Source organism: Hibiscus syriacus, unplaced genomic scaffold (genome assembly GCF_006381635.1).
Source record: "Hibiscus syriacus cultivar Baekdansim isolate YM2019G1 unplaced genomic scaffold, ASM638163v2 tig00111127_pilon, whole genome shotgun sequence".
NCBI lineage: Eukaryota > Viridiplantae > Streptophyta > Magnoliopsida > Malvales > Malvaceae > Hibiscus > Hibiscus syriacus.
Genome location: NW_024062988.1, coordinates 240,966 through 266,875, shown reverse-complemented (window position 1 = coordinate 266,875; position 25,910 = coordinate 240,966). Strand labels below are relative to the sequence as shown.

The window sequence follows — 25,910 nt, the reverse complement described above, 5'->3', positions numbered from 1 at the left end:
GTGCTATAACATGGCGATGCTTGCGTTCAACCACTCCATTTTGTTCAGAGGTGTGTGGACATGTAAGCTTATCTGTGATTCATACTTTCAGTAAATAAACTCGACAACCTGAGATATTCACCTTTCCAATCACTTTGGACAACCTTTATAGGCAAATCAAACTGCACCTTAACCATTTGCTGAAACATCTCAAAAAGCATTTACTGCTTGAGACTTGTTAGTTAACATATACAACCGCCTAGATTTGATGAGTATACTGCTGATGGTAGTCTACTTGTGTGCAAACTTAACAAGGCACTGTATGTACTTCGACAAGCACCAAGAAATTGGCATGACAAGCTTAAAGCCAATTTGATTCGGTTGGGTTTTAGTGAATCTCGAGCTGATGTGTCTCTTTTTGTAAATAATGATGGAGGTTGCTATACATATATCCTTGTTTATGTTGATGATATCATTATTACAGGTGGTTCTTCTCATGACATTGATGGTGTGGTTCAAGCCTTGCATAAGGACTTTTCCTTGAAGGATCTAGGAGAATTGTCCTATTTCTTGGGTACTGAAGTTAAACGCAATAAGGAATCCTTGGTGCTGTCTCAGAAGAAATACATAGTTGAGCTTTTGGAAAGAAAATATTTGTTGAGTGCTACGCCTTCAGCCACTCCAATGGTAGGTGATCCAAAGTTGACTCAGGAAGTTGGTGAGCTATTAACAAATGCTCGAGAATATCGTAGCATTTTTTGTGCTCTTCTATATGTTTGTCATACGAGACCTGATGTTGCATTTAGTGTCAACAAGGCAACTTAATATATGCATGCTCCACGAGAATTGCATTTGGCAGCAGTAAAAAGGATACTTCGATATTTAGCTGGAACGTTAGACTATGGTCTCACGTTCTCATGCACTGGCAAATCACTAGAAGTTGTGGCATTTGCTGATGCTGATTGGGGTGGCAGTCTTGATGATAGGCGATATGTATATGGACATATAGTTTCTTGATGCATGCCCCGTGGTTTGGTGCTCGAGGAAGCATAAAATTGTCTCCAGGTCTACAATGGAGGCTGAATATAGAAGTGTAGCTGATGCTACTGCAGAAGTTACATGGATGAGCTCATTACTATGTGAGCTAAGAGTTGAAAATCGAAATGCACCTATTATTTGGTGTGATAATACGAGTGATGTTGCTTTAAGCACAAATTCAGTTCATCATGCACAATCAAAACATGTGGATATGGATGTGCATTTTGTTCGTGAGAAAGTAGCAGCTAAACAACTTTAAGTGAATTATGTTCCAACTAGTCATCAAGTGGCAGATGGACTCACCAAGTCATTGACAAAAAGAGCATTTGAGGTGTTCAAGGATCAATTGCGTGTTTTGCCTTGTTGATGAAGAAACAAGAAGGAAGAAGTCAAAGGAGTAGGGAGAATATTAGACTGTTAAGCTTGATGAGTGTATGAGTGTTTGTGTGAGGTGGTTGACTTTGATGATAATCTATTAGAGTGTTAGTTAGGCGTTCAGTTAAGGCTGTTAGAGTTGTTATACGGTGCAAGCATGTGTATATAATACTAGTTGATATATTGAAAAGATGAATATACATTTGTTAGTTTCTTTCATTCTTGATATCTTAACAGATATAGGAGTAAGAACAATCGATTTTCACGGTCCACTTTTCCTTCAAAATATCTCCACTCCTCTCTAATATCTTCGTCCTTTTATCAATAAACTGATCCTCTCGCATTGGAATCTAAATTTGAAAGGTTGACACGTGTCTATGAAGAGTAGGAAAGTTGGTAAAGCATTCTTTTCTCGTTAATTTTTTATTTACGAATGGACTCCAAAAAGAAAAGTCAAGTAGAAAAATGGGGTACGAGAGATTTAGGGGACTTCAATATACACGTGTTCAGTTTCCCTTCCTTTCAATTCGGCCTAAAATTCTCGTGGTTCTCTAGACGATTCGTCAACCTTTGCTGGCATGTACCCACCATTTCATTTGCCCTCCATCGCGTAGTCGGTTTGCTTGCCTAAACCTATAATTTGAAAAATCTTAGCTGATTCCCATTTCTTTTTATAAAATTACATTAAACTACAATTTTGAAGTGATTTTTATTTTTAATTAAAATAAAAGTATCTTAATAAAATAAATAGAAAATTAACGGTGAACAATGATAATTGCATGATTGTCTTTTTGTTTAAAATTTATTCTTATATTATCTAATAGACTTAAAAAATAGTATAAAAATTAAATATTTTCACTTAACGAATAATTTTTCATTAAATTTTATTTTATTTCTTTCAACACTATATTAGTTTTTAAAAACATTATTTATAAAATAATATAACTAAATATTTAATTTTAAATAATATACTAAACGGAAAATTATTAGACGAAACTGGCTCACTACGTCATTTGTGGCAACAACCAATAAAATTCAACCATTTCATTTTTTGGAAGGTTAATCATCACCTTTTTCTTACATGTAAATAATGTCTCGATAGTTATTTGAAAGTTACTTTTAGATGGATGAATCTAACTAGTTGGGACTATAGATGATGTGATGAGTAGAGATGGGCACGAGACTCGAACACGACGGGTTTCGATCCGACCCAACCTAAATATTTTGAATGATAAATGAATAATTAAAAAGCTTTTGGAATAAATTATATAAAAATCATTGTTTAGGGACTTATTTGATATCTTAGCGAACACATATTATAATTTGAATTCAATAAAAAAGTGTACAAAACTTAAACGAAAATGATCGATCTTATAATTTATCATTCATTTTATGCTTAATTAGAAAATAAGTACCCGAACTTTAGGTGTTTGGACCCTAACACCCATTAAATTTTATCATTAAAGGACACGTGTCACCTTTAGAAAATTTTATTTAAATTTAAAAACTTAAAAATATTATTATATTTATAAAAAAAACCTTAATTTTTCTATAATGGTAAAAAAACCAAATCCATAAAATCATTCTAAAATCCCTAACCCTAAATCTATATTTCTCCTTATTGACACCGATCACCACCACTGCTATTATCGTCAACAAATCACCCACCCATCGTCATCGTCTCTGCTGTCATTATCATTTGTCAAACACCAAAACCCTTTAAATCATTAAACACCAAAACCCTTTAAATCGACAAGCACCCTACTCTCTATGCCATCCTCCCCTTAAAACGCATTTCGTTGGTTGCTCATCACGTGGGTGGTTGTTTAGTGGAGGTGCAGTCGGGGTAGGTTTAGTCAACGATAATGATGGCGATAACAGTGTGAGTATATGGAGTAGATCTAGAGTTTTCAAAGTATGAGGTTTTTTTTTAAAGAATTTTAATTTTTTTAGGGTTTTTATTAAAAATATAATTTAAAGTTTGTATAAATAATTTGTTTAAAATTATCTGAACACGACACGTGTTATTTAACGAAAAAATTAACGGTCATTACAACTCAAATATCTAAAATGATAACATTTGTAAAGTTTGATATATAGATAAATAAAAAAAATTAGGCATCTCTTTGAAAAAATATATAATTCAAACACTTATTTTATAATTAAGCCTGCTTTATTATTTAATGGCGTGAAAACCGGCTGCTCAAACTTAATATAGCGGCTTAGCCAGTTTTCAGGTAAAAACGAAACAACGGCTGTCTCCAAAAACCCGCATATTATAAATGAGGAAATAATTATTCTAAAAGTCAATCTCAAGCTTTAACAAATGTTTAATTAATGAATAGTTTCTATTTAATTAATTACGTAAGAATCAGATTAAGTGGGGGCATCCTTCGTCTACTCTCCCCCACATTAACTTATTTTTTAAGAAGTAAATCCCCTCATCTCTCATTTGCCATTGATTCAGATATTTTTTCTCTCTCTTTTTCTGCTTCGCGTTCCTCAGCTTCTAGCTTCTTCAGGTGTAATTTTCTTTGTCTCCTTAAATGTAGCAGATCTATTTTCATCTATTTTTTTCGTTTTATTTGTTCTTCTTTTGATTAACCTGAAATATGCATAATCATATTGTTGTTTTAGTTTTAGTTTTGAGCTTGCATTAACGTGAATGCTGATTCTTTTTCTGTAAAGTACTTTGTAGTTTGAGAATTTTACGAACTGTTATGTTGCTTTGATTCTGAATTTGTTACTGATGGTGGTTTAAATCTGTCTTGTACTTTGTTTTAAATCCGTTTGGTTACTGAGAAAGTGACTGAAAAGAAAGCCATAAGAGTGAACCGTACTTTTTGTTGAAAACAGTTTTACAATAATATGTTTTTGACATGTTTTCTCGCTAATGGACTGGATAATGGAGTGTTTTACACCTATGGTAGAAACGCTGTTGTAAAATCTATCTGTAGCATTTTCTTCCTCTTTGTTGCAACCTCTTTTTTCTGCTTTTTTTGTTCTAAAAACGATTTCTATGGGATTGACCTTTTGGACTATTTTCAGGTTAAATTAAGATGGAATAGCGAGAGCATTTTAGATCCAAAGCAATTTAGCTTTTTAGCCTCGAGGTAAAATTTTCTATTATTCTACTTTAATTTTTCATGTGCGCTATTTTGTTTTTGAGAAAAAGAGTATGATCTCTTGCAGTTTTTTGAATAGTGTGTTGGCACGGTTCGCCTTCTTTAATTTTGATTGGGTCACTAACAAATCAATTGTATGATTATATCACTATAGGTTCAATTTTACAATTTTGTACTGAATGATCTTTGATTACCTCTTCTGCACTGAGATGCGAAAACTATGTCACGGTAATAATTTTTCGCATAGTTCTTATATTCTCTTTTTTTTTTTTCTGTTTGCAAATTAACTTTCCACTTGATGCTTTCACTGCTGGAGAATCATCATTATTAAGGTTTATAATGTGCATAGTATAATCCTTGGTTCTTTCAATAGAGCCATAAAAAACGTATAAATTATTGTGGTAACAGTTGTCTTTATTGTCATGCTAGATTCTTATATACATACAATTTCTTGTCATTGAACACTTGTCAAAATAATGAACATTTCTTTTTCAATAGGGTTCAAGATTTGTACGGTGTATCAATATTTTGTATTCATAAGTTTTCTGTGTAGATTAGCTCTATCGGATATATTTTTGTTTATGAATATTTTGTAGAATCAAAATAGAGTAAAAACTCTAATTGATCGAGAAGAAGAAAAACTCTCTTTAGAATAATCTCACAAAATTGCAAAAAGGAAAGAACTCTTAAGAAAGCTTTCAAATGCTTATAATTAAGCTTTGATTGTTGGATGATAAAACTCAAATACAAGTAGAGTATTTATATGTTACAAGAAACAATCTAAATCACTCATTAAAATAATCACTAAATAATCTAAACCATTGAAATTAAAACATGAGAAAAATACTTAATTTTCTCCTAACTAAATTGATGATAGCAATGACATCAAAACTAAATTGATGTAAGCAATGACATCAAAGTAATTTAGGTGTGAACTTATTTAGGCTAATATTGAATTTTCAACACTCCCCCTCAATGTTAGCCTCCATTCTTTGAATCACGCCATGCTGACGACGGAAATGTTCAAACTTTCCAACACTCAAGCTTTTTATAAACAAGTCAGCAATTTGCTCATCTGTCTTGATTTGTCTCATCTCAATCTCTTCTTGCAAAACTTTTTCCCTAACAAAGTGGTAATGTACTTCCACATGTTTAGTTCTTGCATGAAAAACAGGATTCTCCGCCAGCTGAATTGTCGATTGGTTGTTACAATACAACGGAATTGCATAATCTACTGGTTGATGTAGATTATTCATCAACTGTATCAACCATGTACTCTCTTGAGATACCATTGCTGCTGCTCGATACTCAACTTTAGTGGTTGACAATGATACCGTTGGTTGTCTCTTGCTACACCAAGAAATTGTTCCGGAGCCAAGCTTAAACACATACACAGTTGTTGATCTCCTGGTGTCATGATCTCCTGCATAATCAGCATCACAATAACCAACTAACTTGCAGTCTTCACCTTTCTTGTACAAAAGACCATAGTCAATTGTACTATTCACATATCTCAGTATTCGTCGAACTGCTTCCAAATGAGGCTTCTTTGGATTTTGCGTATACCGACTCATCACACCAACTGCATAAGAAATGTCAGGTCGGGTCAAGGTTAAGTAGATCAGACTACCTACCAGTTGTCGATACATTGTTGCATATTCCAAATCTTTTCCTTCATGTGCACACATTTTGATATTTGGTTCCATTGGCGTTGAAGTTGACTTGCATTCGAGCATTCCAAACCTCTTCAACAAATCTTTAACATATTTCTGTTGACATAGAAATATTCCTTCGTGTGTGCGATCAACCGCTAGACCAAGGAAGTGCTTAAGTTGTCCAAGTTCTTTCATTTGAAAATGAACTGATAAATTCTCCTTCGTCTGAAGAATTTCTGTCTCATCATCACCGGTTATGATTAAGTCATCCACGTAGGCTAGCACGATAGCTAGCTTACCTTCATTGATTTTGACAAACAAGCTAGAATCTGCAGGTGTTACTGAATAACCACTTTTCGTTAGAAATTCAGCAATCTTACCATACCACGCCCTATGTGCTTGTTTCAATCCGTAGAGTGCTTTTCGCAGCTTACACACATGTTCAGGATGATATTGACTCTGAAAACCCATTGATTGGGTCATGTAGATCTCTCGATCTAGCTCTCCATGAAGAAAAGCATTATTCAATCCATCTGCCACAAATTCCAGTCTTTGTTGGCTGCAAGTGCAAGTAGAACTCGTACGGTTGTAAGTTTTGCCACTGGACTAAATGTTTCATCATAGTCTAGTCTATATTGTTGAGAAAAACCACGAGCTACCAATCGTGCCTTGTACCTCTCGATTGACCCATCAGGACTACTTGCAAGATATGAGTTTCACATCTTTTATCTTTGGCACAAGATCCCAAGTTTGATTTTGCTGAAATGCATCGATCTCTTCTTTCATAGCTATCATCCACTCAAAACTCTGCGATGTTTCTTAGAACGTCTTAGGCTCTGTTACTTCTTCAATTATGGCTACATTGACATATTTGGGATTTGGCCTTCGTCTTCTTGTTGATCTTCGGAGTTGAGATTGTGGAATTGATTCTTTTGTTTCACTGGATAATCCTTATTCGTTTGGTTGTTGATACACGCCAGTTTGCCAAGGATTCTGAGTCACTCTTTGTTCGACATCATATCCATTTGGATCTTCTGATTCATCTGAACTTGTTTGGAGTTGAACAACATGCTCCACATCTTTTGTTGTAGCTTGTCTCCAAATTCTCTTGAATCTGGCAACATCTCCTTCTCTGAGGACCACTAAGAAGATGCTTCATCAAATACCATATTTCGTGACGTGTAGCATCTTCCACTAATTGGATCACAACATTTCCACCCCTTTCTCTGGCTGTCGTATCCCACAAAGATACATCTAACAGCTTTCTTGTCAAATTTGCTCCGTAAATGATCAGGAACAAACACATAACATACACATTCAAATACTCGAAAGTAGCTAACTGTAGGTTTTATGTTCCATTGTTTCTCAAAGGGTGAAACAAATTCTAATCTTGGTTGAAGAAGTTTGTTGATCACAAAGGCTGCAGTCCTCATTGCTTCAGCCCAAAACCTTCCAGGTACGTTCTTTGCATATAGCATACTTCGACAAATTTCTGCAAGATGCCGGTTTTTTCTTTATGCTACACCATTCTGTTGTGGCGTGTTGGCACAAGTGTACTGATGACGTATTCGACACTCCCTTAGGTATTGAGAGAACTCGTTTGATCTATATTCTTCTCCGTTATCTGTGCGCAAGCAACATATCTTCTTTCCCACTTCTCCTTCAGCTGAGTCTCTGAACTCTTTAAACTTTGAGAATGTGTCAGATTTTTCTTTCATAAAGAAACCCCATACATACCTGGAGAAGTCATCAATGAATGTTACCATGTACCGCATACCGCTAATTGACTGTTGCTTAACCGGTCCGAACACATCAGAGTGAACCAACTCCAACGGTTCTTTTGCTTTAAACTTTGACTCGTCATATGGTAATTGGTGTGCTTTACCATACTGGCATCCCGCACAGACTGTGTCTGTTCTCACGTCTAGTTGAGGAAGCCCCTTAAGCATTGACTTCTTCACCATCACACTTAGCTTGGAATAACTAACGTGACTTAACCGCATGTGCCATAGATCTGATGTCTCATTTTTTCTCGTCTTGTCTACATATGCAGACTCTGTTGACATCACGTAAATTGACTCCAAACGTCGTCCCTCCATTGTTGGTGTTTCTGAGATTTTGACGTCACGATAAACTTTTACATCTTGGGGACCAAATAAGACATAATGGCCCTGATGATGTTAGTTGAGCCACATATAACAAATTTTTCTTCATTCCTGGGACATGATAAACATCTTGAAGTTGCACCTGGTTAGTATTATATCGAGACGTAACTATCGTCTTATCGATGTGAGTTATCGGTAACCTTGAGTTGTCAGCTGTCACCACCACACGACCTCCATTATACTCAGACATGTTTTGTAACTTCTGTTTGTCACCCGTCATATGATTTGAGCAGTCGAATCTACGATCCAATCATTCTTGTAGTCAATTCGTTCTGGTGTTGTTACCGTGAGAGCTAATTCTTCTTCCTTCGTAGCAAATAATGCTTCAGCATCCCAACCATCTTCACTATTCTCTTTCGAATTGGAAGTAGCAGTATTACTTTCAACATGATTTTTCTTGGTCCAACAGTCTTTTGCCATGTGACCCATCTTCCCGCAGTTGTAACACTGCCATCGAACTTTCTACTATTACCGCGATTCTTGGATGCTCCCCCTGAATAAGGGCCTCTTTTTCCTTGGTAATTTTTCAACTTGTCACCATCCTTTTTAGATCTACTGCCAGTATACCATTAAAAAGTGCCTCTGCTTTTGCTGGTGTAGAGTGCTTCCACTTTACCCTTCAGCGATACTCCTCTCATTTGCTTGGCCATGGCTTCTTGACCTGCAAGCAAATTTTCGAACTCAACAAGCGATGGTTGTGTCGGCCATCCCTGTACAGCGGCAACAAACCCTTGATATTCGGGTCTCAAACCATGGACAATTATTCTTTTTATCCTGGCTTCCCCAATAGCAGTTGTCGGATCTAATTTTGAAATTTCGCGGCATATCGACTTCACCTTGTGAAAGTATTGGGTAATCGTCATGTCGCGTTGCGCCATTGATAGAAGTTCATTATCGAGAAGTTGCAATTTTGTATCGTTCCTCTTCGAAAAGAGTGTAACAAAAGTGTCACATGCTTCCTTTGGTGTTTTAGCATCCCGGATGTGCTCCAACATTTCTTCTTCAATTGTAGTCTTCAAAGCAAACATTGCTTTGCCTGCTTTAATTTTCCACTTTCGCAAGATGTCATTGGCATCTTCTGCCGCTGGTTGTGTAACTTCACCACCACCGACAACCTCCCAAATGTCTTGACCTTGTAAGTATGACTCCATACATGTTGCTCACGTGTTGTAGTTTTTGTTGTTGAGCTTCTTGATTCCTCCAACTACTTGAAGATCACCCATCTTAACGGCAAGGCTTTGACTACACCGAACAAGCTTAAGTAACAAACGTGCAGAGTACTAAATTACTCTAAGCACAAAGAAGCTCCTTTGTAATAACTCTGACAATAATCTCAAGAAATCTTTTCTGATGTGGAAGATCAGTTAAAAACTGCAGCCACAGAGCATACTTGGAATTTCAAGAGACCTTAAAAACGTTGTTCTGATACCAATTGTAGAATCAAAATAGAGTAAAAACTCTAATTGACCGAGAAGAAGAAAAACTCTCTTTAGAATAATCTCACAAAATTGCAAAAGGGAAGAACTCTTAAGAAAACTTTCAAATTCTTATAATTAAGCTTTGATTGTTGGATGATAAAACTCAAATACAAGTAGTGTATTTATAGGTTACAAGAAACAATCTAAACCACTCATTAAAATAATCATTAAATAATCTAAACCATTGAAATTAAAACATGAGAAAAATACTTAATTTTCACCTAACTAAATTAATGTAAGCAATGACATCAAAACTAAATTGATGTAAGCAATGACATCAAATTAATTTAGGTGTGAACTTATTTAGGCTAATATTGAATTTTCAACATATTTTGTGTTGTATTCATAAGTTTTCTTTTCAACACTTTTTTTTGTTTTCCTTAAAGTTTTGTCGCACAGGAGGAAGGTGGGTTTCGGGGCTAAATGACCATTTTTTCCTTTCGAACTAAGCTATTGAATTTCTTAATGTTGGTTTCTGTAGATGTTTTCTTCACTTCATTGGAACTATTGATGGATAATTTGTTAACTTAGCCTCTATTATTCTTTAATTTTGTATCTAATTATTACTAATAATATTTCTTAAAAAAAAACTTTATCAGTCTTTGGTGTTAGTATTGGAAATATGCCCTTGTTTGTTTCAATTTTTGTTAATACTGGATATAGTTATATGAACAAATTGAGGTATTCGATTTAAATTTGAATTGTTTGGCATATATTTAAAGTTATGATTAGCTAAATTGAAGATATGGAATGATATCAAATTGCTAGTGGTACATATTTATAACAATATAAATTTGAGATGATACAGAAAGGCTTCACTTGGAGTTTAAGTGGTATTTGCCATTTTCTACATAACCAGTAGGAGATGTATTGTTGTATCTCCTCCTTTCTCATCTCCTTCCAATTAAGTTGTTAGAAACTACATTAATCTACAATATGCGAATCTTGTAAAGGTAGAGATAGTAGTACCAGAGGATTTAGACTATCAAGAACTAGCATAGTTACTAGCAGAGACTATATAACTAGTATAGTTACTAGCAGAGTACTATCAAGTAGCAGCTAAGCATGGTTACTTTAAATGACAACCACTTCTATGACGTTCTTTAAACCCAACCTTTTGATTTTGTGCCAATTGAAACAACACATTGTATGAACATCATAATCCAGCCATTTAATCAACTGAAAGGACGGAACTTTTGGCTTGAGATAGAAAAGCCTTTAATTCAATTTGAAATAGAACACTGTTGTTAACGAATGGTCGAATCCAAATTTGAAAGGGATGTTCCTTTCCATCTCTTGTAACTTCTTTCATTCATTTTTTCTTCTTCTTTTAACATTGTATATTTATATGTATATTATTTAAATATTATTATTTGCTTAATATATAAATATATATTTATTTGAAGATATTTATATATATGAAATATTAGTATATATTATATATACACAGTTTAGGTAATTAACCATCTTACTTTTATATTCTAATATATTCTTTTATTAGTGAAGTTAAAAAAATAGAAGTTTGTTGTTTTTTTCATTTTAAAAGATAGCATATATGATAACTATTTTAAAAGTTTTCTTGTACTTGCCACTACTTTTCATTTGATATGCAGGCATTTGCTTTGAATCTGCTTAACAATTTAGTGATTTTTAAATATAACTGAAGTTGAATTATTCTGATCAGAAAATAAAACTGTTATAATTAAAAAGTTCGACTATTATCCTTACGTAAACTACTTATATTCCAATCAACACTAATGGAATTCAATTAATCTTCTTTCGTGAATCAGAATATGTACATGATATCTATACACTTCTACACAACTAAATAAGTCACTGAGATTTCCTCTAATGCCGGGTGAAGGAATCCTCCCCTGTAACCAGAAGAGACCTCCGGTCATAGCTCCTCCGTCCTCTGCAGCCTTGCCTTCTTCGCCTACTCATCATTCTCATCATGACAAGGTTCGTACCATCTTCATTTCGGGTCTGCCTACAGATGTCAAAGAGAGAGAGCTGCAAAATTTGCTGAGATGGCTTCCAGGTTTTGAAGCCTCGCAAGTGAGCTTCAAGTGAAAAGAGCCCAAGGGTTTCGCTCTATTCTCTACTGCAAAATTTGTTGTTGCTGCCAAAGATACCCTTCAGGAGATGGTTTTTGATGCCAAGTTGAAGTCTCTTTTGCACATTGAGATGGCAAAGAAAATTCTGGTTGTTAAAAAAGGAATGGGTACTGATTCTGTTACAGTGGACATTTATAGTTGTCATCCTGTTCCTCCGGTTTTGCCTGTGCCAAATCCAGCTCCTGGAGCGTCTCCAAGTATTCATGTGCATGATAAATCTGGGTGTTATGTTGAAAAGTCTACCGCAGTTGCTGTCCAAGATGGATCCGGGGAGTCCACCACAAAGGGTTGCATCAATGACAAGTCTGGATGCTTCACGTTATTTATTGATAATTTACCAGAGAAGATCCATTGGAAGAGGTTTGGATCTTTATTTTGCTCTCATGGCCGGGTACTTGATGCTTTTTTTCCAAATAAAAGGAATTCAAAAGGAGTTCGTTTTGGTTTTATTCGCTTCGCATAATTCGAAGAAGCAAGGAGAACGATCTCTAAAATGAATAGCTCTCGTATCGACGACATCAAAATTGGTGTTTCTTTCGCTAAATTCAAACCTCGTCATTCATATTGGAGAAAGTCATCGACAAGTATTCTTCGCAAGTCTGGGATGGAAGATGGTTCGAGTAAGAATCATTATAAAGTTGAAGGTGTTATAGATGAAGAAAAACTCCAGGTGTTGAGCAATTGTCTAGTGGGGTGGTGCAAGGACTTTGTTAAAATTGGTCATCTCGCTAGACAAATGCAATCGAAGGGTCTCACTGGCTTCACATTAATGAGAGCTTCTGGTAATGCGATTTTAATGATTTTCGAAGACAATGCTTCATTGTGAAGTGTAAAGAACGACAAATTAAAGATTCTCGCAGAGTGGTTCTCCATAGTCGAAGCTTGGTCAGAGAGTTTGGTAATGGAGTGTCGTCGAGTATGGCTAGTTTGCGAGGGTGTTCCTTTTCACACATGGAATTGGAATACTTTCAAGAACATTGCTGATAAGTGGGGTCTTTTATTGGCTATCGACGAAAGTTGTCAATCTCCATCATCCTTTGATCGGGCTAAAATTCTAGTCCTAACAAAGGCTGATGCGAGAATTGATTCGATGGTTGAATTGAAGGTTGGTGACAATTTCTTCAAGGTTATGGTGCATGAGATAGAACCTTCATTCAAACCAAACTCTTGGGCTCCTGAAGAATACAAGTCTCATTAGATCTCGTCTCTTCATTTGTGGTTTTATTTTAGTCTATATGGTTGTAGGTGTTGCTTTCATTTTGTATTATGTTCTGTCGCGTTGTTTTATTACTACTGTTGGTGGTGTAATTAGTAGTAAGGTGATTTGACTGTGGCTTTGGATGAGGTTTTATGAGGTTAAGGTTTTTTTTGTAATGGTGTACATCACCATGAGAGGACATTCCGTGGTGTCTTTTGTATCGGGTATTATATTAATAAAATCTGAGGTACTCTTTTCTTCCTTCCAATGTTCATTAACATACTTTTAGTATGTGAACGAATACGAAGGGAGTTTTTAATGAGACCTCCAACTTCTATAAAAATAAAATAAAATAGTAATACTAAAACAGAATAAAAAACTAATTAGTTTCTGATTTTCTAATATCTACAAAATAGGAAATTAACTCTTAACTTCAAGGATTAAGTATTCTACATATACAAGTCTTTCATTGTGTCTGTTGAATTTTGTGGGATTCATAATCTATCTTCTCTTGATTTTTATCATGTTTGTTCTTTTCCTACGAAGTCTTAGTCCAAAAGCTTTCTAAATGTTTAATAGACTAAAGATCATTTTAAGGTCCAAATCTTTCAAGCTATTGTTGACGTCATTTCAAATGAAAGAACAACCGTCTTCAAGATCACAACTTACTTCTTGGAGATTCAACATGTGTGTTAAGGATTAGGGTATGTGTAATGTTGATGCCAATTCCTTAGTAGAATGTACATTATCTTAAACGCAAATGGTGATTAGGGGATTGGACTTTGCCTTGTCGGCTGAGAACCAAGTATATTTAGGTTAAATTAGCAAAGTGAGATTAGAGAGAGAGAGAGAGAGAGAGAGAGAGAAGATACGTGTATATAGTTTTGTAATGGTTTATTATCAGGGACGGACGCGGGGAGGCGAAAACAGATTTTCAACAGAAAATATATAGAAAAAATCTAAAATATATGATAATTTTAAATTTTCAGGGGTGACTGCCCCCACCCACCTCCCCTCGGTCTATCCCCGTTTATTATGGATTGTCAACATTCCTTAAGGTTGAAGTGGATTGAGGTCATTCACCAATGCCTGAATCTTCCTGTTAAATGTTTCACTTGTGACAGAATTATTAGTGCTCCATCTTATTGTTGATTTCTTCTATAAGTTCAGATTTATGATTAATATATAGCAATGCTTTTTAATAACTTGATGAGTTCAAAAAGTTTAGACAATTTGAACTAGACTAATGGAGTGATGCACTTTTTTTTTGCTAAAGCCATGAAACCTGTCTTTGTATGTTCAATATGTATGTGTAGGCATGTGTAAGTGGTTTGGCATCTTTTTGGATCTCTTGGAACACACAGCATGTAACTCAATTGAAGCGAGCAAAACAATTGTGCTGTAGAGAGGCAACTAATTCTCAGTAGATGATAAAAAATTATTCTTTTACTTGCAAAACATGCACACTATCCTGATAATTGTGTTTGTTCTTTAAGCAGATAAAATCTAATTTCTGCACTTTCTAGGCAAGTGTCGGATATGAAACATGTCAAATCTTCAAGTGGCTCTGATGGCAGAAGATGACTTCAAATCATTACAGATAAAATGAACCAGAATACAGATAAAACTATTTCTTCGAGCCCTTCTGGTTCATGTTTTTGGGTTTGCCAAGCCTTTCTAAAAGGGTGATGAGCAGGTAATTAATGTTCCCTTTTCTTTCTCTTGTATGTTGATGTATATTGTGGTTTTATTTCTCTGATTTTTCCTCCCTTATTGCTTGTCTTTTACTATAATTGGTTATGTTTTCTGATGAATAGCTTGGATTTCTTTGCATCTAAGTTTGGTGTTCCCAGTGGAACTCTAACGTATATGCTTGATATGTATCCAACATGAATACTGCAAGAGAACAGGACTTCTACATCAGAATATAGTTAAACGTAGTTACAAGGGGCATATTTATGTTCTATTTTTGCTCTTGCTACACTTGAATTTATATTATGGTTAAAAAGTTAGGTTATTTTGATAGTGCATAATTGTTGGAATGTTTCTGTCAACATGTTGCAACCCTCCTCCTTTATCCGGGCTTGGGACCGGCTGTGTTCACAATTTAGGCATTTAGTGTTCCACAGGCTGAGTTATTGCAGCATATGCTTTTAATTCCTTGTTAAATACACTGCCCCTTGTTCTAACTCAATTTTTATGTTGTATCTAGTATTGGGTTCGTGTATCTTGTATTAGGTTCGTGTACCTTGTGATGCTTATATGCTGTCCAATTTTTTAATGTTTTGATCTGACAGTTTACTGACATTAACTGCAGTCTGAAGTTACTTCTAACTCAATTTTTATGTTGTATCTAGTATTGGGTTCGTGTACCTTGTGATGCTTAAATGTGTGCTGGTTATGTTAATTTGAGTCATGTGGAAGATACTTTTTCATCTTCTTTTCGAGCAGTAAACTAGAAACATGATTCTATGTTGTCTTACTTTGAAACCTCACTATCATCTATTTATATTATATATATTTATGTCTCTTAATATCGTTCATGTTAAGTAATCATGATATTTATGAGTGTATCTTGTTTTCGATGTTTTCTATATTTCACTAATTGTTTGTAGCTTCACCTATACAAAATATTAATATCTTTCTGAAGCACCTTGTTGCTGTCATATATGTTACATGACATAACTACTATAAGTTTTTTCTTATTTATATCAACTTAAATAAGTGTTACTGTGGCTTCCATTATTGGTTATCTTTAAAACTGAAAAAGATAGTTAACAGCACGTGGAATAAATGTCCATTTTCTCCTTTATATATATCTGCTTTATTACACTTAATTTATCTCTACATAACTAGCTTGGTTTTCTTGATCATCACATCGATGCTAAATGTTCATTTGTTTAGTCATTTCAAACCTGTGTTTTTTTGCTAAATGAGTGGTGATTTTAACATAAAACATCTTACTATGAGAAGCTTAACTTTTGGAACCATGAGCTATTTGTTGATAGAAATCGAGTGACATTCCGTCCCACTTTGATGCATTTTCTTTTGCTAATGTAATTGCAATCTGCTGCAGTTACCATAAAAAAGTTCGCAGATCAATTTGTGGCAAAGTAATTGGTATTTGAATCAGAATCATCTACCATAAGGAGGAAAATTACCCCAATTTTGTAGCTCTTGTTGGTGTTTCGTAGTTTTGTTGCTGTGGCTGGCTTAGCTGGAGATGGACAGCAACATGTGGATCCTCCTCAATGCTTTGACCATTGGTGACAAACAATTCTTTGCTTGTTCCATTCACATCCCTTGTTCCATAAACCTGGATGGAAACTTTTCTGTTGAGGTTGGTTTTTAAACATCTCATAGATAGATGACAAATGTTACTGTCCTGACTCTTGAGTCTCTAATATCTCTAGGCTAATTGAAATTTTTATGAGCCATTTAAAATTTTACCTTCTTATATAATTCCATGTTTTCTAGACGAATTTGGTTTACCTTCTTATAGAGTTCCACATTTTCTTGATGAATGAGGTTCCCCTGCAATGGGACAATGCAATTTAGACAAATTTAGGCACTTTGAGTTGATTCAGTAATGAGACAATGCAATTTAGGTTTACCTGTCTGGTCAGTTCTTGAATTTCATCCATTAAAATTTGGTCCTACAGCAGTGGGGTAAATGTTACCAACGTGGAGTTGCTTTATTTTGTACGCTATCCTGAACTTAAAAACTGAAAATGAAATGGAAATAGAAATCTCAAACCTTCTTCATACGGACACCACGAAGGCTCATTTCCAATTGGCTCTCCAGATTCTGTAAATCTTTTATGTTCAATCCAGTAAGTTCTTCACCCATCATTTGCCTGTTTTGGTGTGCAGAAGCATATTTTCAGTCAATAGGATTTGTTTCTTACATAAAAGCTTTTCATAGGCATACACATGAGATGCATCCCATTTCAATTATTGAGGTCACTTTTACTTTTGATGCATCCAATGCTTTTATGGACAGATATTAAATCTGCCTTTTACAGACATAAGTTTATGTCTAGGACCATCAGTGTCTGTGTGTTCGCCTTAATTGAAGAATGAATGTTTCATTCAATCTGATCTCTAAATATCTGAACCATGATATAGAACATCTTAATTGCATCTAAAAGGTTGGAATAGATAGTTACAACAGGTTCTAGGAGAAAATTAATTTGCTATTCATGTTACCGGCTTGAAAGAAAGAGGCTGTCTATGTTGAATCCAGACATGGGTATATTTGATGTTTTCTGAAAATGCTTAATGTAAAAGTGGTTTCTTGATTCTGCTTTTTTGGCTCATTTTACTTTCCTATTGATGTCTACTATGATGGATTTATATGGTAAAAGAGTCAAAATACCTGTGATTTTCTTGCAGGTTTTGTAGTTGTTGTCTCAGAACTGCTGCCTCCCTTTTCCAGAACTGAGAAGTAAGATTGATACCATGGTAAGATTCACATTCACAGCTTTTGTTGCTTAAAGTATGACTATGCAGAAAAATAACTTCAGTAATGAAACATTGCCATAACCAAGCAAATTTATTAATGATCACTATAGTTGTAGGTAACATCCCTTTAAAGATTTTGATATATTTTGATCAGATGCATGAGGCTAAATTAATTTTTATGTTGCCTACTAGAAAAGGTTCTAAGTGTTGGGTTATTCAAACTTAACTACCTAGAAATTTTTACTTAGCTAATGTTCAAAGGGACGGCCGCAAGATTTTATACTAGGAGGGGCGAATTTATAAAATTTTAGAGGAGATAAACTTATAATTATTTGTGGGGGCAGGGGTAAAAACAGATTAGTAATAGAAAATACAATGAAAAAATCTAAAATATAAGAGAATAAAGTTTTATGGGGGCGGCTGCCCCCACCTACTTCTCCCTCTGGATATTCACCCTAGATCTCTTTTCTATTGGTTATGTTTCGAAAATCCTGTGGCTATTACAACAAGTGAACAACATACACTTAGCATGGCAATTTAGTCTATGCATGCCATTAGGCATTCCTATTCCAACACTCTCAAGAGGAGTTTGAATTTTGTGCATACAAATCAATTTTTATGTTTATGGTTCTGGTGCTGTCAACATTTTGGTCAATAATTGGAAGAAGTCTTGACCTTAACCTAATCTCTACTTATAAAATTGCATGCATTGTGTTAGTACCTCACACCCACTGCAAACCTGGAAAAGAAAAAATTGGTTTGTTGCTTGTTCAGGGTATGCAAAGTTGGGAACGTTTAACTTCGCACAACACATTTTCAGGCATGCTTGTAATGTTTGGGTCATCAAATGGAAAATTATTTAGCCTTTCAGTCTTACCTTATCTTTACAAGCATGCAGATTCACTGATGATATATGCATTCAGTATGATCTGAAAGGTAAAATTCAAGAAATTTGAAGAACAAGTACCAAAGAATACCTTGATTTCAGATGTTGGATTCCCCGGTTGATTTTCCTCCTTTGCTTTGTTGTAGCGCTCAATTACTGATCTCATGCTGGCAAAGAAAAGATTTGAATTACTCAGAAATTATGTAATTCCTGAAGGCTTATAACAGAGAAGGAAAACAGACACAATGATGATCACATAACATACAAAATAACCAAGCATGGGCTCTACAAAATGATAACATTTGACAAAGTTGTGGTTATATCAATCAACCATGGCATCCTTCCAGAAACATAAACCAATTAGTGAAAACTGAAGTTTCAATCTTAAAAGGTAAGTTTTCTTGAGGTGATTAAGTTTTGGTTCGATTGGTTGGCCCTGGTCTATATTGAGGTGAAGTTTCGTTAGCCTTCTGTTTTGTGTCATTGATTGGGTTCCCCTGAATTGTTGGAGTGTAGTGTTCTTCGCTGGGCTGGCTTCTAAATGGAGGAGGGTGTTGGTGAAGATTCAGGAGGAGACACTATAGAGGATCAATTGTCGTGTTGCTCATATGCTTATTAGGGCAACAAGTCCGTTTGATATTCCTAGGTCAGTAACGATCAAAACGAACTAGAGACCATATTTAATTAAGATTAAGGTTGAATAAGTGGAAGATGGATTTCCAGAAATGATGAAGGGATTTAGAGGATGACTCAACTGACGTGTGGGAGGAAAACTCATCGGAAAACAATAAGGAGACTGGCCTGAATGGTCTGGAGGGCCAAGAAGATCAACAGTCAGGCTCGTCGGCTCAGGAGAGGGTGGAATCGCGGCTCTAGGAGAATCCAATGTGGTAACCTAGGGAATACCCAAGGAATTAATGCGGCAGAAGAACAAAAGCAAATTCATCCTATGGGGGAAACGAGTGTAGAACATGTTAATTACGCATCCCCATTATACAGGGCTTGTCGGGTGACAATAATATGGATAATAGAAATGGGAAGGAGGCTAGTAATGGGCAAAGTGGGTCTTATAATAATGCTATGTTGGTTTTGTAGCTCAGTCGGGTTGTTTCAAACAATCAAGTGGAAAAAAGAATATTGGTTGGGTTTATAGAAAGATCTAAATCCTTGGATCCAACTAGGAACAATGAGAGTGGGCTCAGGAACCTGAGGTTTCTCAAACCAAAATTGAAAGTAGGCTTGTGGAGTTGAGTCAATCCCAATCAAGTTCCTCGAATGATCAATCTCCCTTCCTATCCAATCAAAGTCGTCCGTCGGGGAAAAGCTCATCTGTAGGCAAAGAAGAGATTGGGTTCTTTGATAAAGTTTGTAGCAGTTCTAGAGGGAGCAGAGCTTGTTATGGCCAAATTCTGGATGGCTCTCGTCACCTCAATCAGTTCCCGAAGGAGATAGGGGAGACGAACGCTACTTGGGAAGTCAGCAATTTGTTGGTCATCACTTTTCAGGAGGAAGAAGAGTTGTCGTTAATAGAATAAATTCAATGGCGAAGGAGAGGAATTTGGGGGTGGAAGAAGATTCCCCAGGGTGACATATTTTTTCTAGCTTTTATGTCAAACTTAAACATAATATCGTGGAATGTTAGAGGACTTGGTAGGCGAGAAAAGTCTAGAGCAGTGAAAAATCTGATTGTCCCCTCGATTGTGTTTTTACAAGAAACGAAAGTGGATTCGGTGAAACCCTCTTTACTTAGGAGGTTGGGGGTAATCTGTTGCACATTTGTACTTGGGCTCCAACAGATGATTCAACGGGTGATCTTATTACTATGTGGGATGATAATGTTTTTGACATTCTTAATATCCATATCCATAGACGATTCATAGTAATTGAAGGGAGAATTAAGGGTTCGTTGGGGCAAAGTTGTCAAAAACATTCTTAATATCCATAAAGTTGACTGATTTAAAAATAGAGAATGAGTGCGACAGGTAGAGAGAGTTAGAGAAAATTCGGAAAAAGCTAAAGTCTCTGATGATGAATGGATTGTGTTCATTGATAACCTGAGTAAGAGGGTTTCAAGACGCGTGTTAAAGGATTTTTTTAGTCCTTATGGTCAGATCTTAAGAATTTTCATTCCACGTTCTTTAGTGAAACCAAATTATAATTCAACTACTTTTGCTTTTGTTCAATTTGCTGATGAGAATAGTAGGATCAAAGCAATCCAGTCTGTGAATGGGAGGTGGTTTGATGGGAGAAGAATCTCTGTAGGGGTTGCTAAGTATCAGAAGGCTAATAGGAAGGAAGTTGCCGATGGGAAGATGATGGTAGAGTTCAAGTCAGGAAAACAGAATAATACAAATTTTGGGGGGAACGTTGAGTTGTGGAAAAGCTTCAGGGATAGTAGATCGTACAAGGATGTCGTGAAGTATGATTTCAATATGATTAGAGAGTCAGGGACAGGGATAAACTTGGAGGGAGTTAGAAAAAAAGTGAATGGTGTGAGAAATATTTAGGAGATGCATATTCCGTCAGACAATTTGGAATGGGTTAAACGATCATTAATAGGGATTATGAAATCAACTTTCGAGTATGATTCAATTAAGGAAGCTTTGGAGATTGTGGGATTCGGTTTCCAGGTATCGAAATGGGGTTATGCTTGGAAGGCTTGCATCATCATTTTCGACTCGGTTGATGAGTTCTCATACGTGTGGGAGAATAAGGAGGAGGAGCTGTCTTCTTGTTTTGATTGGTTGGCCCCAGTACTGAATGAGAATGGAGTTCCAATGGCTCTGTGTCAAATAGAAATGTGTGGACTGTCGTTATTGTGCTGGAATGAAGCGTTCTTGGAAAAACTTACTGGGAAATGGGGAAGATTTTTATGTTTCAGGGAAGAATCTAAGAAAAGATTAGATCTCTCTACGGCAAGAGTTCTGCTCAGGGTGGAGAGTCCTTTTGACGTCCCTGAGACAGTTACTTTAGGCTCTTTTAACAGATCATTCAAAGTTAAGATTTTCTTGAGGTCAGTGGTGAATCAACCAGAAGAGTTGCGGAGGAAGACGGACTAGAAATTTTCAAAAAAGGTGAACATGGATTACGTATTGTCCGAGGAGGATGGTCATCTTCAAAATCTGGCAGCAAACAAAAATGAGACTACAGAGAATTCTAGGCTTAAAGTTATCTCTTGGTTGAATAACAGTCTTAATAGTAGTGTGAATGGAGTAAGTGGGGGACATTTTTCATTAAGTAAATCAATACCAGAAATAGTAAATGGTGGGCTGCCAGCCTTTTTAAACAATAGAACAGTTCAATATGGGAGCCACGTGGGTCTGGGGTTGAGAGATATAGACCCGGTTGAAAAGACCCATTCTGACGATAATATGGTTTCTTTTTCATCGACTAAGAAAATTTGTCCTAATGGACCAGCTTATAACATTAAATGGTCTGGGGGAAATTTATACTTCAACCTAACCACATTCCAGACAATTCCATGAAAGCTGCAGATGATGATAATAATAGGCTGGTGAGAATGATTACAGGAGGGGAGAAGGTATTGGTTAATGGTGAGCAGGTTGGTGAAATGGATAAAGAGCTTTCAGTTGGTCAGAAGATGGTTATGGAGAATAATCTGGACAGTTTTAATGAGGGCAGCTTCTCAATTTCGAGTGTAAAAGACATAAGAAATACTGACCGTGATGGAACTACTTCAAGAAGTTTTATGGATGGCAAAAAATTAGATGAAGAGGTTCTTCTGGATACATCAAAAAATATTGTCAAGGCACCGTCTCGGTCAAAAAGCTTATTTAACCAGGGAAGGTTAAGAATTGCACCATGTCATTCGGGAAGTGTGTGCTCTGAGGGTGAAGTGTTTATCAGTTTTTATGATAGAGTTTATAGAAGGGTGTTTAGTAGTATGGTCAGGGAGTCTTTGGAGAAAATTAGGGCATCTGCATAGTCTTCTCAAGCGAGTGATGAAGCCAGAATCGAAGCTGCAGCTACTAGGGAGGTTTGTGACATGTTGGGGATTACCTTTAAAGGGGGCAACAGATTTTAGAGGAGAAAATCGAGAAGCTGGAGTTGAAGAGGGGTTCCAAGAAGTTTTAGGCTTCTTTTTTTGTACTGCTGGGTTGTGTAATTGTTACAGAATTTTTAATGTAAAAAATTAGCTTGATATCGTGGAATATTAAGGGTTAGGTAGACATGAAAAAGTTAGAGCAGTAGTCAGACTTGTGAAGAATAGCAAACTAATTATTTTGTTGATACAGGAGACCAAGTGTGAATAGTTTCAGCATGATTTAAGAAGAAGACTAGGGGGTCGTGGCTTAAAGGTTTTAACTATTCTCCAGCTGTGGGTCCTGTAGGAGGATTATTGTGCATGTGGAACAAGGATGTGTTTTAAATTAAACAAGTATTTATTCACAACAGATTTATAGCAATCGTGGGCACATTCAAATCGTCAATGGTGGAGTGTATAGTATTGAATGTGTATGGTCCTTCTATTGAGGTAGAAAATGAGGGTTTTTTTTATTGAGCTAAAGGAGTTTGTAGTAGACCTTAATGTCCCAGTGTGTATTGGAGGAGACTTTAACGCCTATTTACAGTCGGATGAGAAGATGGGGGCGTCTCAAAATTGGCATACGATTGAGCTGTTCAGGAACTTCGTTCAACAAACTGAAATAATGGACCTCTCATTAGTAGGTGGCAGATTCACTTGGTGTAGCAACAAGGAATGTCTAACGTGGGTCAAATTGGATCGATTTCTAATTAATGGAGAATTTCTGATTACTTTCCCGAACATAGTTCAAAGTCTTCTTCCTATGTCTCTCTCAGATCACAATCCGGATTTGTTATAAGAGAATCGATTGAATTAGGGCCCTAAACCATTCAGATTCTTCAATTACTTATTAGAGGAAGAGGGGTTTGAAGTGTTGGTCAGGTCTACAATATTTAACCTCAACAGGGAAAATAATCGCAGGGGCATATTAAGTATTCTGCAAGGTACAAAAAAGACGATTAAAATCTGGTCGGGCAGCAGGCAAACAGAGATTTCAGACTCTATTTCGATGCTGGAAAACAAAATTCTTGATATGGAGTTAAAATTTCAAAACAACAGTCTCTGGCACCTAGATTGGAGGCAGTTATCGCACTATAAGAGTGAGCTTTGGAGGTTGCACAGGATAGATGAGAGGATTTGATTTCAGAAGTCGAGGGCAAAATGGATTAAGGAGGGAGATAAGAATAGGAGGTTCTTTTATCTTTGTGCCTCGAGCAGGAAAAAATTGAACTCTATCTCTTCATTGATTATTGAAGGACAAGAGATTACGAATCCTGATCAAATAAAAAAGCATGTAACAGATTTCTTTACAAAGGCTTTCAACAGTGTTGCAACACTGGAGGTGGAGGATTTGAATCTTAGTTTTTCCAAATTAACTAATGATCAAAGGGAGCGACTAGAGGTGCAGTTTTCAGAACAAGAAGTTTGAGAAGCAATCTCATGTTCAGATAGTAACAAGGCGCCTGGTCTGGATGGGCTAACAATGGGATTTTTCAAGAAGTGTTGGCCTATTTTGAAGGTTTCGATGATGAAGTTCTTTACTGATTTTTATCAGAAAAAGAACTGGGAGCACGATATCAATCACACATTCATTACCTTAATTCCGAAGAAAACAAATCCAATATGTTTGGAAGATTATAGATCGATTAATCTTGTTGGAATTATGTATAAAATTTTGTCTAAAGTTTTATCTAAAAGACTCATATCGTGTGTTGAAGATATTGTTAGCTCGTCTTAGTTCGTCTTCATTCCAGGAAGACAGTTGCTAGATTGTGCATTTATCGCTAATGAAGCTATAGATTATTGGAGGAAAAAGGGCTGAAAGGTGTTATTTTAAAGCATATTTCAGCAAAGCATATGACACGATTGAATGACCAATTCTACTTCGAATCATGAAGGAGATAGGATTTGGTGAAAGATGGTGTTCGTGGATCTCGTATTGTCTATCTACTGCGTCGGTTTCTGTTCTGTTGAATGGTACCCCCACGAAGGAGATATCGATGTCTAAAGGTTTAAGACAAAGGTGCAGCCTTTCTCCAATCCTGTTTAATTTGGTTGGGGAGCTACTCAATTTGATGTTGATTAAAGCGGTAAATATGGGACTTTTTAATGGTTTTACGTTTGGAGGGTCAGCTTATTCTTGCAAGTTGTCGCATCTTCAGTTTGCAGACGATTTAATAATTTTCTACCGCGCTTCCATCGCGCAAATCAGAAATTTTAAACGAATTTTGAGAATTTTTAGCTTGATGGTTGGGCTAGATTTAAATCTATCGAAAAGTCATTTATATGAGATCAATATTGAAGAAGCTACCCTAATAGATTGGACCTCCTCCATAGGTTGATCTGTGGGTTCGTTCCCGACGGTATATCTAGGTTTGCCGTTAGGAGCAAAGAAGAACTTAGAGGTTTTGTGGGAACCAATTATACAAAGGTTTAATAATAAATTGGCAGGTTGGAAAGCTTCGACATTATCCATGGTTGGTAGATTGGTCCTACTAAAATCAATCATCTCTTCACTTCCGATATTTTTCCTATCAATATTTAAACTACCGAATAAAGTCAACCAGAAATTGAATTCGTTGATGGCTGGATTTTTGTGGGGGGACGGTTCAGAGAAGAAGCGTATCCATTGGATGAATTGGCAAATGGTGTCTTCCGTTAGACGAAGGAGGCTTGGGGGTATTAGATTTAAACCTTACTAATCGGGCTCTGCTAGAGAAATGGATTTGGAAAATTACTAACGATAAGGACACATTGTGGAAGAATTTGATTTGCTGTAAACATAACATTGATAGTATGTCTATGTCAGTTAGTAGTGTGTATTCTACCCAAGACTCTTTGATTTGGAAAGGAATTGTTTGAAGTTGCTTGAAGAACGATGCAATTAGTGAGAGGTTAAGATCACATTCTAGAATCCAAGTGGGGAATGGCAAATCAATTTCTTTTTGGAATGACGTATGGGTTAATAATATACCGCTGAAAATTCAGTTTCTGAGAATCTTTGTATTGTCAACGAATAAATCCGGAAGGGTTAGAGATTTTGGCAGTTATGTTTCGAATGGATGGATCTGGGATATTCGTACAAGAAGAGATTTATGTGATTGGGAGTTGGAACAATGGCTGGAATTAATGATCAAATTGAACAATTTTCATTTAACAGAGGAAGTGAACGATTTTTTATCATGGACAGGGAAGGAGGGCGATGGTTTGTTTACTGTCGGTTCATGTAGAAAGACTATTGGTAAAGACCAAGTGGCAAATCCTTTTTGGAAGAATTGTCTATGGACATGTTTGGTCCCGCCTAGAATAGAATCCTTTCTATGGCAAGTTTCTCACCAAAAAATGGCAGTCAAGTCACAGTTGAAGAACAGGGGGTCCCCGGTAG

The 25,910-nt window shown here is 36.1% G+C and overlaps 1 protein-coding gene and 1 long non-coding RNA gene across 6 annotated transcripts in view; one reads left to right on the top strand and one right to left on the bottom strand.

Annotated features, from left to right (window-relative positions):
* The first annotated feature begins 3,691 nt into the window (after positions 1 to 3,691).
* LOC120154254 overlaps positions 3,692 to 25,910 on the top strand; it is a 32,600-nt gene continuing 10,381 nt past the window's right edge. Inside the window, exons 1-4 of the long non-coding RNA XR_005518872.1 lie at positions 3,692 to 3,914; positions 4,441 to 4,505; positions 16,207 to 16,470; positions 16,633 to 17,594. This is a non-coding gene — a long non-coding RNA (uncharacterized LOC120154254). The remainder of the gene's footprint in view (positions 3,915 to 4,440; positions 4,506 to 16,206; positions 16,471 to 16,632; positions 17,595 to 25,910) is intronic.
* Positions 15,911 to 25,910, bottom strand: part of LOC120154253 (MADS-box transcription factor 27-like) — a 29,190-nt gene continuing 19,190 nt past the window's right edge. The window contains exons 3-9 of one of the 5 annotated variants that reach the window (XM_039166059.1): positions 18,572 to 18,647; positions 17,509 to 17,570; positions 16,888 to 16,987; positions 16,745 to 16,786; positions 16,581 to 16,664; positions 16,292 to 16,446; positions 15,911 to 16,200 (exon numbers count right to left, since the gene is read on the bottom strand). In XM_039166059.1, the coding sequence (XP_039021990.1) occupies positions 16,182 to 16,200; positions 16,292 to 16,446; positions 16,581 to 16,664; positions 16,745 to 16,786; positions 16,888 to 16,987; positions 17,509 to 17,570; positions 18,572 to 18,647 (538 nt within the window). In that variant the 3' untranslated portion in view covers positions 15,911 to 16,181. Of the gene's footprint in view, positions 16,201 to 16,291; positions 16,447 to 16,580; positions 16,665 to 16,744; positions 16,787 to 16,881; positions 16,988 to 17,508; positions 17,571 to 18,571; positions 18,663 to 25,910 lie in introns of those variants that run through there. The other 4 variants (XM_039166060.1, XM_039166061.1, XM_039166062.1 and 1 more) reach the window with 4 other exon arrangements.